This window comes from Atta cephalotes (genome assembly GCF_000143395.1).
Source record: "Atta cephalotes unplaced genomic scaffold scaffold00003, whole genome shotgun sequence".
Classification (NCBI taxonomy): Eukaryota; Metazoa; Arthropoda; class Insecta; order Hymenoptera; family Formicidae; genus Atta; species Atta cephalotes.
Genome location: NW_012130067.1, coordinates 9,547,830 through 9,559,747, shown reverse-complemented (window position 1 = coordinate 9,559,747; position 11,918 = coordinate 9,547,830). Strand labels below are relative to the sequence as shown.

The window sequence follows — 11,918 nt, the reverse complement described above, 5'->3', positions numbered from 1 at the left end:
TAGAATAGATTTTAAACGTTGAAGTCGTGATACAAATAAATGAAAAACAAACTGCTGTAATTTTTTACATTTGCTAGTAGTAGCTTGTATAAACATAAATTTAGTAACTATAATATGAAATCTGATGAGAAAATACGTATGTCTCACATTCTTCTGATACGTTAATGATTGATTATTACCTTCGTCATTATTTGTTAAGACATATGATATTGTCTTGGAATTAATAATTCTTCATCCATATTTTCAATGATCTAACCACGTAATCACGATAAAATCAGTGAAAACAATTTGCAGTTAATGGGCGCAGACATTGGAAATAAAATTCATTTATTTCCATTGCGTAATTGCGCAACGCCGTTATGACTAATAATCCTCTTGTGACTGCACTTGCGCCCTTATGCCCTTATGTCTTGTCGTGTAGATGAACCTTTAAACTTACAGATTTTGAGAAAATCGATAAATTGGATAAATTAAAATAGTCTGCCCTGTATATAATTTTATTATGTATTACACATTAGTTTATTATATTATCTTATATTAATTTTTAACGCATTGAAAATGTTAATAAACTTAATAATTGAAATTGTTTATTTGACTTACTTTTTTTATTATTTACCATGCTTCGATTCCGTATCTATTTTGACAGCTGTCATAACTGCTTATTTATTACACGCATCCATAGATAGTGGATTCACATTTTGAAAATTTTTACATATTCTGAAAATTATCGAAAAAAAAGTGTAACATCAGTGTCTACAACTATATATGATATATGTATAATATAATATATATGTATATTTATTACGTATATACATATATACGTATATTTACATATATGTTTGATTATATATATGTGTAAATTTTTTTTACCTTGAGAATATCCTAAATTCTCGTAGGTTCGATTTTTTCTTTGCTGCCTTGATAACAATTGATAACAGATCCTATTCTGTCTCCTGCTATCAATTAATTTTGATTGCAGAAAGACAATAAAATATACACATTGCTTGTATTATCTGACATTGTCAGCAAATTGCTGTCAGAAATATGATAATCTGCTAGATACCCCAGCAAACGAGAATAGATTGAAATGGACTGAAATGAATTTAAATGGATTCAGATTTTCAGAAATATTGATTCACAAATATTAAAATGAATGCTTTTCAATCCTGAATGCATTTTTATTCATTTATAGGAATTGCATGGACCATATCTCTCTATGCTTTTCAATCTAAAAATAATATTAGCTTTTTTTGTGCACAACACACATTGTGAATACTGTTCAATTCAAAATTTTGAATAGGAAATGCAGTTTTTCAATCCAATTGCATCCATTGAATCTAATTGAATCCAATTGAATCCAATTAAATCCAAAAAAAATTATTCGCTATTTAAAATACGCATTCGGATAGAAACAAATTTCAATCCATTTTCGTTTGCTGGGATACTAACCAATAGAGTGGTAGTAGAAACTAAACAAAATGCATAATGGCAGATTGAAATTATTGAGAATAGAATCCGATTCAAACAAATTCTGCTTGATTTTTGTTACCAATCAGCAGACTTTGTCGACAAATCCATAGCCAAATGCGGACACAGATGACTATATGATTTTGTAGTCAAAAATCTGATTGAGTTTTTGCTGCCAATTTAATCCCAAATTGCTAACATTTTGCTATTAGAGTGGTTAACTTATGATTAAACTTAATCTGATGTTTCACCCAATGAGCTTTATAACATCATCAAAGATGAAGCTCATTGGATAAAATACCAAATTAAGCTGGTCTAATTACAATAAGTTAAACAGCAAATGAAAAACCAATGAAGCCATAAAAAAATTAATAGAAATCCATTCTTCTAATAGCGAACTAATACTCGAAATTAAAGTAAAGATTTGATCATGAAATTTCATAATATATCATATAAGACATAATATATCATATAAGACTTGACAATTCTGAAAATTACTTTGATTGAGTTTTTACTTTTTTTTACCGATTATTATCACGTAAGCAAATCTACGTTGGCTACGGCTTCCAAATCCATCGTGAATGGATCATCTATTGTCTTCCGATGAATTGCCAGGGCGACAGATGTTCGTTTGTCAGCGCAGCGTCATTTCGCCTGTGCGAATTTCCGTTTGAAGTAGAGCTGACGCGAGCGAATAGTCACAGCGCTGAGACACGATCTAACCGTTAGTCCCACGGAATCCGAAATCGCTTCAATCGTGGATCACACAAGCGAAACCGACCAGGCAGCGGTCACCAAGTACCGGAAATCCCGGCGCAAGAAATCGAAGAACGCTGCCGCCGCCGCCGCTGGCGACTCCAAAGTGCGTTTCTCGCATTTGACGCGAGAGGTTTCTCCTTTTGTATTTCTTGCATTTATTAATTTTATTTGCAATTTGTTGTAATACAATCATATAATTTTTTTTTGTTTCAATAATTTAACAGAATTTAGCTATTCGAAAGCCCAAAAAACGCATTGATTAAAATGTCTATAAAAATTTAAACTGGAGGAAAGAGAGGAACTCGGATTTATCAGACAATTAGATTTGAATCATAATATTTTATGAACGGAAAAATTTAAGGCTGCAAGAATTTCAAAATTTAATTTTTTTCTCACTCTCAAAATCTTTCTGAGATTTTTTTCTTTGAAAGCAGTCGTATCATTTTCATCCAAGGAAAATAAAATAAAGAAACATTGATTTATATATCTTTTGAGGCAAAGGAAATGGCAAATACTTGCACCGAATTCCGAAAAGAGGTACATAAGTCTTTCGTCCTGCCGGCCATGCAAACAACACCTTACTCCGTAACAATACAGAATCAAACGAGCTCGACTACAGCCATGCGACCTCGATCTCTTTATACTTCGCACAATTATCATTCTCAGCCCGAGGATCCTAATTTTCAAGTACATCCAATCCTTGAACTTTATTCTTCATTCCTAATCTGTTACATCTGTAACTTTTAGGTCGTATGTATTTAATAATGAGAGTATTAACAAAAATATTGAAATAAAAATAAAGTGATTTTGCTTATTTAGATTGTATACTTTAGAAAAATAATTAAAGATTAGTTGAAATAAAATTAATAAAAAAAGACTAAGAAAAAAAACTAAAGAAAATATACATATAACTGTAAAAAAAGAAATATTACAGTTTCTTATAAAAATCTGTCTCATATATATATATATATATGTATATATATATATATATTATAATCACTCACATCATATATATAGTCGTACATATCAATAAAAATTCTATTACAATAGTTGCATGCTAAGATTAATTAAAAGAAAAACAAAAGAAAATTCTTTCCAAAATTTTTGGAATATTGGAAGCATAATTGCTCAAGATATAAAATTTTAAGATATACCGTTATAGAAATTTATTATGACTTCTATAAGTTTCTTCCGGATGATCTTATAGCGATATAGCGACCTGTCCAAGTACTTCGAACCTCCGGCCGAACAGTGGAACGGTTTAAGTGGAGCAACTGCGTATTCTGGATCGGCGACGATTTGGCGGCAAGCAAGAAAGTCGATCGGTGGACCATATTATGCGGCCGAAGAAGCTTCCATTTACACGGAGAACTGGAGAGAACATGACACTGACGTCGGAGGTGTCGTCGCCACTCCTCATGGTACTATATCATTGAGGTTGCACAACAGGATACGAGTGGACATGACCATTGACCGTGCCGTCAGAGTCATTAACTTCAAGGTGACTGTTTAAAAATGTTTTCTTATTTTCGTAATATTATTTATATAATAATAAAATAAAATATTTAAACGGAGATATATAAAAACATATTTGACAAAAATATTTAAAGTTATATTAAAAATTAGATAATTATAAAAAAAATTTTAATTAAGAAATAATTAATGCTTAAGATTTTTTTCTTAATCATATGGAGTTACAATATAAGATTTTGAAATTTATAAAATAGAGGATGTAATTACATACAAATCCAAATTTACATCTCGTTTCTCATAAATGTATAATAAAAAATTAGATAAAAAATATTCAATAAAATACTTAAATAAAGTTATATAAAAAATATTAATTAAAAACAATAATTTTAATTAAAAAGGAATTAATGTTAAAAAAAGTTTTCTTTTAATAATACAGAACTATTACGTAAAGTTTTGACATTCATGAAATGGAGGATTCTGATCACAAATCCGGAAATTCAGAGCTACATCCTGTTTTTCATTTTTGTAGAACAATATTGTCCTGTCGCTCAGCAGTTCCGGAGCTGCTGCCGCGTTGCTGCATCCCAATGGCAGAATATATCAGTATGGTTCCCGTGTGGAGATCGTCGCCCATGACACGCACGGCAATAATAAGTTAGTTCAAGTGTCATCATTATGTGATTACTAATTAATACTGAACGGTTTGTTTTAATAGATATGCAAAGATGTGGTACAAGGGAGTCAGTTTCACATCAGAGCAATGCGCACTTGTTTACCTGGTGGACACGGCTGGTACCAGAACAACAACGGATTCCTTCTCGGATATGAGCCAGGTAGGACGAGCCATATAGAACGGAGATTTATTTTACGTTCACGAATACTTACCAGCTCAAAATATTGTTTTATTTCCAATTCAAATCGCGCGTAATTATTTTGATTCTTAGACTTGTAGTTTAAATTTGTTTTTTCTTTTTTCTATTTTAAATAATTCAGTTTCTTGGTTTTTTAATATTTTTGATTGTATAGATTTTGTTAAATGAGCATTTCTCAAAAATTTCAAGTCGACAATCTTACATCATTCCTTTCGATCAAAAATTATTTATTAATTTAATTATTTTTATTAAAAAAAAATCATTACTCTCATAAAACATGTAAAATTAATTTTATGAAATTAAAATTTTTCTTTTTATAAATGTCCTATTAATCCTATTAATTCATTGACTAATGTTGATTCAAATCAGTGGTGACATAAAATGGTTAAGACAAATATTTTAAATTATTATCTAAATAACTATACAAATAGAAATTCTAAAATAAAGTTTCATAAAGAATATAATAAATTTATTGCAATTCTTTACTAATAATTTGTAGGATTTTTCATTGAGTGTCTTCTATTCGGGCTCTCGGCATGGACCAGCATGTTTGCAGGAAGTTGCGGCACATCTCAGTACATCTCAATACTGGCAAACCGATGAAGGTGTTGAAAATTGGATTATTAACAACGTCCGAGTATCTCAGACTCCCGATGGTCTTGTCAGGTAACAATTAAAGCCTAACTGACGGATTTAAATCATAAATTTTAAAATAAAAAATCAGAAAAAATCCATTAAAGAAAAATTAATGAAATTAAAAGTGTTCGCAATTAATTTTATCAAAACATTTGATGTTAAATTTCATTTATTGTGTAATTAAGAAGGAGAATTATTCTTCATAGAAAAGTATCTTATTTCTATTTTTTATCCTAAAGATTATCTATACATGTCAATTTGTAGACTCCTGAATTGAAATAAATGCGTACTGGATAAAGTGTTATTGTTTTTCCATAATGAATGGAATTATACATCAAAGAGATACAATAACTTATATAATTTTTTGTTACTTATTACACTCTTAATATATTCTTAAATTATTTTTGATGTATCCTTAATCCTTTTTTCATTGTACAATAGGATTGCACGAAATAGCAATAAGTATCAACTACGTACATCTCCTAGCAATGGTACGGCTTCATTGACGACGCCCTTCCTGCATTGTACTGCGTCCTTAGGACAAACGTCTCACCTGTTTGTACGTCGTGGTGAGCGTCGTATGCATTACGATGGTACTAGCTTCATCGTGAGAAATGCAGGTCACAGCGCTGGTTTTGATGACAACAATCAGTTGAAGGTCTACTAGAACAAAAGCTCCGTAAAATGTCTTCTCGCTTAGGGTTTATCTATCTACGAACGAACATCAATGAATATAATCATTTTAGATTGTCAAACGGTCCGAACATGACCTGGTGTATTGTGACAATTTAATTTCAAGTTCAATGAAAGTTATGAATCACTTTCGTCGAGATCTTAAACGAGAATACACTAGACCACAACATTAAACACTTTAATTATGCTCGCGCTTCTACGTTTAGAGATTTACTCAAATCTCATTTTACTAGAGTTTAGTAATTTAATTGAATTGTCTTATCTATCCGAGGCTGATTTGATCCTGCAAAATGTTCAATAAATGATTTCGAATGAATCGAGCATTTTATTATGCAAAATTAACTTTTAATTATTATAATCGTGACATATGTCTTTACAATAAAAAATTATATCTGAAGAATGTATAAAAAATATAAGTACTTATTTTCTAATATACACATTAACATTCATATTAACATTCACATCATAATAATATCTTTTTGGTCATTTTATTTAATTATCTGTGTTACATCTCGGCAAGAAAAATATTATGAAGTTATCGCAAAGTTTTATTAAGGTGAGGTATTATTAACCTACACGGTTAATAATACTGATTAATATTGAATCAGTAGTAATATTGACAATACGTCAATATTTGTAGTATTTTTACAACTTTATGATCAGTATTATTGACGGATATCATGAATATCCGGAAATATATCCGGTTGAATATATCTCATAAACCTTACAGAAATTAAATTTCGGTCGAATTGCTTGAAAATTTGATATGTTGTAGGTCTTGTCGTCTTGATAAAAAGGCACCACTCCATAGGCACGACTCTCATAATAAAAATGAACCGTTTGACTTCCACGAGGACCTCACTTTTGGAAATGGATTAATACTATAATTTTTTATTTTCAACGTGCATTCCTACGTAATTATTTGCACTTTCTATGACCGGTATTCATAGTTTATTCTTATTTCAAGACCGTCTTAAATAATGTCTTAAGACGCTAGTGCAGCCCTTTGATTGGTTCGTGACTTCTTGAGATCGTATTTAAGACGATTTTGAATATAAGATCTGACTATGAATACGTCTATATATATTTTTAAGTAAAAAGTTATAAGCATAATATTAACTTGATTGTTTCTCACAAATCGGAGTACCTGATTATTATGAGTCTCCTCGTCTCTCATAAAGGGGTGCTTTTGATTATTGTGAGTTTTGTATTACAAGATTCAATAAAAAAATGAATTTTTATTTATTAAAAAAATATAATTTTCTTACAAGAAAAAAATATTTAACTGATAAGAACTAATAGTATGAAAACAACTGTTGTGAAAAATAGTTCTAAAAAGAATTGTTTGTAAAAGTAGATGTGAAAACAACTAATTTGAAAAGTAGCTCTGAAAAGAATTAATAGGTCACAGAAGTTCAAGCACGATTTCGAGATGCGTACAAAGATTCATTGCGTACAAGTCAGATGTTCATAATTAACATTCTGAAATGAGATAGCAATAATTCGACTGGCACACGGTCTACTCAATATAAACAAAGCGCAATATAAAACAGCGGTTCTTCGTGTGTATCCTATAATCGTGCCAAAAATTTTGCGCTCTAGACCTGAAACAATGCAGCATTGATTTAAATCTCAAAAATCAAATTATTTAATAGCTTATAGCTTTTTTGTGAGTCAATATTATCCTTGTAATTTTTTTATTTAAAAATATACAAAAAGAGCAAATAATAACGTAGGAATGCATACTCGTTGAAAATAAGATATTGTAATATTAACCGTTGAAATATGACATCTCGTAGAGATCAAATGGTTCATTATAGGGAGACTTTTTATCAAGATCTATTATATAACATATCAAATTTTCAGGCAATTCGACCGAAATTCAATTTCCATAAGATTTATGCGGGGTCCGTTGATATCATTAAATTGTTGATTTTTTTTTATACAAATATTCTAAAAATAAGTATGCATATTCATGATGATATAATATCTCATACATTGTTGCAAAATTATTATCTTTTTCCATATAGGCCTTTTTTTTAGAACAGTTTTCTCGGATATCCAGAAAATGTCGGATATCCGACTTGAAGAAATTGCCTTTTCGGATCTCTGATCGAATACCGGATATTCAATCTTACATTCTGTCCGGATATCCGATATCCGTTATTTTTTATCCGGTACTTTTTCGTTCCGGTGCATCCCTATATATTTTTGTTTTATATATATTATATATTACACTGTGACATACTGTGACTTGGATCCTAAAGCTCGAAAACTAAAATTCAGATCACTGTCAGTATTCTATGTCAATCCATCAAAATCAATCACACACGGTCACACAGTAATATTGTTAGTACTGACAGTATTATTAATCGTGTAAGATCATTTTTGAGCTTATTAAGATCATAGTTAACAGAATTTTATCCTTTGTGATTCCATAATATAAATTTCAGTTGAACCATGAACTATAAACAAAAGTCAATAATTTTTAAATCTCTTTCACCTTATTTACACTTAAATTGATATTTAAATCAATTCTTGAATTATAATTTTTTGCAGCTTTTATAAAGCAGCATTGAGTATGCTTCATGTATCTTCTCGCTCCGTTTCCGATTCTTCTTCAGATTGTAGTCCTTTTTCAAATGCTCGGCCTATCTTGGATAAGACCTGATTTTTGCGAACTCTGATACTGCAGAAGAATTATTATTATAATCGATGCTTCAACTTTTAATATATTTTTATTTAGTTTAAATCAATTTATTTAGTTAAAATCAATGTGAATAAGTTCCTCCTTAAGTATATAATTAAAAAATTGCACATCTTTAAAATAAAATTACAAAAAAACGTTCACTCATACAGGCTGCGTTTCGTTATTCATTGTACTAAAAATTTATGCATACATTTTCAGTGCTCACAGTGAATAACGGAATGCCGTTACAGTTACATATCTTAGATCGCTAAAAGTAAAGCAATTATTTCTTTTAACAATTCAAAAAAGAATTTAAAAAATTAGCAGTAAATTGGTAATAGATAAGATTATGACAATAGAAAGAGTAATTTTTACATGATGAAAATTGTGTTTCATTATAAAAGAGATATAATTTAAATTACTTTAAAAGTCCTAATTCAAAAACTTTTTCTTCATATTTCTCAAAACTTGTGTAAAATTTGTTGAATCTTTTAATTTTTGTAATCTTTATTTTATTTTTCCCTGATGAAAAAATTTCGATGAAAAACATGAAATTATTTCACGTTTTGGAACATTTCAGCGAAATTGTTGAAAATTTGCTGAAATTTCACTGAAATTTTCTAACATATTGAAAAATCGCTCAAATTGAATCGAAATTTCTCTGAAATTTTTGCTGAAACTTCTCTAAAATTTTGCTAAAAATGAATTTTTCAGCTAAAAATCGCTGAAATTAAACTGAAATTTTTTTGAAAAGTGTTCTATAATGTGGAATAATTTTAACGAAATTTTTCCATCAGAGTTTTGATATACTTTTTATGGAATTATTATTTTTACGACCTTGTATCACTCTTATTGAATTAAAGCTATTGACCACTCATAAAGTATCTTTAGAAGATATCAGAAGTGAGAAAACACTTAATGAAAATTCTTGCAAAATATATTAAAATAGAAATATTTTTCAATAATATTTGCATCTGATACAGTATATTTATAAAATACACCAAAAACTCTCTTTTTATCTCGAAATAGAATAAAACATGTTTATCTCAATGCGACAGCTGTCATATAATTATATAATTTATTTCGTTTTTCGGTTAGGTAATTCAAATATATGATTATTTATTGAAACATAAAGGGAGTTTTCGGCATATTTTATAAATATATTCTATGAATTGCAAATGTTCCTTAAAAAGCAAGAATTTTTATGTAGTTTTCTTGCTTTTGACGTCACAATTCAAAATGATCGCAGTGAATAGACAGGAGCCTTAAGAAATTACCTACCGTTTTTGACCTTTTTGAACAGTTTCGGCTGCTGCTGCTGCTGCTGTTGATGGCTTATTACTATTAGTATTTTTCACATCGGATGATTTAACAAATATTCTACTTTCCGACTGTATTGTACGAATATCATCAACAATATTGTCTGCTATGCTAGCATCGTAAAGTTGCAGGCTAGAATCTCCTTCCGCATCATACAAAGCACGCTTCTTTTCTTCATAGACCTTACTTAGCTTGCTGATAGTCGATAGCAGCTTCTCTGGTGCTGCTAATTCTTTAATTTCTGGCATCAAATTAACATCCAGCTTGGGCTGTTCTTGCTTTTCATAGAAATGTCTCTCGATACCATACTATGGGCAAAAAAAATACTCTCATATTAAGAAAAACATAATTTTTTAGTAAATATAAATAAGTTTTTTCTCTCGTAAAAAATTTTATGAATCATTATTTTAATACTTACACTCATCGATATGCTAAAAGTTTCCTGAAGAAGAATGATTTCCTATAGATTTTTGGACGCTGAAAACGATACTGTTCTTAGAATTTGCTTATCACGTCACATTTTTTTTAGAAAAATAGCAACAGTATTTGTAGTGCAGTTGTGCACACGTACGCCCACCCATCTGCATTGCATGTTAAAGTGCGGAAATCAGAAAACTTAACAACAGAAAAGATTATATTTTATCCAGAAAATTTACCGTTAATAATTACTATCAAATTACTTTTAAGAGAGAAAATTATAATAGAATATGTTATAAATAATTATTTATAATAGTTATATAATAATTATTTATATTAATTTTTATATTAGTTTCATTACACTATTATAACTTAGTCTCTTAGAATTATAGTATAATTTAGACAGTCATTAATGGTCTTTTTTGCTGTTAAGTTTTCCGATCTCCATCCTAACATGCAATGATGTGCGCACAACACTACAAATACATATTACTACACGACGTAGATAAATAGTTTCGTAATAATGGAAATATTTGGTTTGAGTACAATGTTTAAATTTTTACTTAAAGTTTTTTATAACTTTCTAGCACGTCAAATTCGGCTACGATTTTTCAAAAATCACTAAAAATGTATTGTATTTAAAACTTAAATTTTTTTAAAAATTTTAAACTTTTCCTTTTAAACCTTCTATTTTTCTCAAAAATATAATAGACAAATTCTAAGTAGTATTTTCAGCAGTATTTTTAGCAGTATTTTCAGCGCTTCAAAATCTACAGGACTAAAATACTTTCCTTCTTCAGAAAACTTAACATGTCGTGTGTTATTAACACACGACATATACAGGATGTCCGATAATTGTTCTGATGAAGTTCGTAGATATATAGAGCGAACTAAACTGAAAAGGAAAGTCCTTCACCATTTTGCAATTTTTGCAATAGTTAACAAGATAATATTCTTTATATTAGTTAACTTGATATAATTCTTTATATAGTTCTTTATATAGTTAACAAGATATTAATTGCTAAAAATTGCCAAAAATTGGTCTTTAATAATTTTTTACTCAACTTTACTATGAACTTTATAGAAAAACTGTAAGAGGCAAACATTGTTTATTTTCTTCTCATAGAACTCTAAGAATTTTTTTAGGATTTTTTTAGAATTTTTTAATATCGTATTTTCTCTTATGTTGATAAAAATGAGAAAATGCAGTAAAAAGTTGATAAAATATTCTGAAAAAATTCATAGAGGCCTATGAGAATAAAATAAATAATTTTTAATAATTTTTAATTTTAATTTTAAATAAATAACTGTTTTTCTGTAAAGTTTGATAGTATTTGAGTAAAAAATTATTGAAGATTGCCAATTTTCGACAATTTTTAGCAATTAATATCTTGTTAACTATCGCAAAATGGTAGAGGACTTTCCGTCTCAGTTTAATCCGCTCTACATGTCCACGAACTCCGTCAGAACAATTATCGGACATCCTGTACACGCACACACACATTATATGTATATGTGCGTGCGTGCGTGCGTGCGTGCGTGCGTGCGTGCGTGCGTGCGTGCGTGCGTGCGTGCGTGCGTGCGTGCGTGCG

At 29.5% G+C, this 11,918-nt stretch overlaps 2 protein-coding genes across 2 annotated transcripts in view; one reads left to right on the top strand and one right to left on the bottom strand.

Moving 5' to 3' along the window:
- The first annotated feature begins 2,730 nt into the window (after positions 1-2,730).
- Positions 2,731-5,874, top strand: LOC105625663. Its single transcript, XM_012206985.1, has 6 exons — positions 2,731-2,913; positions 3,434-3,727; positions 4,229-4,353; positions 4,415-4,532; positions 5,071-5,237; positions 5,649-5,874. Exons 1-6 carry the CDS (start codon positions 2,731-2,733, stop codon positions 5,872-5,874), a joined length of 1,113 nt encoding a protein of 370 aa, XP_012062375.1.
- Positions 5,875-8,486: 2,612 nt separating this feature from the next.
- Positions 8,487-11,918, bottom strand: part of LOC105625662 (snRNA-activating protein complex subunit 1) — a 13,078-nt gene continuing 9,646 nt past the window's right edge. Inside the window, exons 4-5 of the mRNA XM_012206984.1 lie at positions 9,871-10,217; positions 8,487-8,589 (exon numbers count right to left, since the gene is read on the bottom strand). Of these exons, the coding sequence (XP_012062374.1) occupies positions 8,487-8,589; positions 9,871-10,217 (450 nt within the window). The remainder of the gene's footprint in view (positions 8,590-9,870; positions 10,218-11,918) is intronic.

What these genes read in the sequence shown, in the direction of transcription:
- LOC105625663 (XM_012206985.1), top strand. Translation starts at nt 2,731, where the DNA reads ATGGCAAATACTTGCACCGAATTCCGAAAAGAGGTACATAAGTCTTTC. An exon ending in CCGAGGATCCTAATTTTCAA is followed by an intron (nt 2,914 to 3,433) that starts GTACATCCAATC and finishes ATGATCTTATAG; the next exon opens with CGATATAGCGACCTGTCCAA. An exon ending in TCAGAGTCATTAACTTCAAG is followed by an intron (nt 3,728 to 4,228) that starts GTGACTGTTTAA and finishes TCATTTTTGTAG; the next exon opens with AACAATATTGTCCTGTCGCT.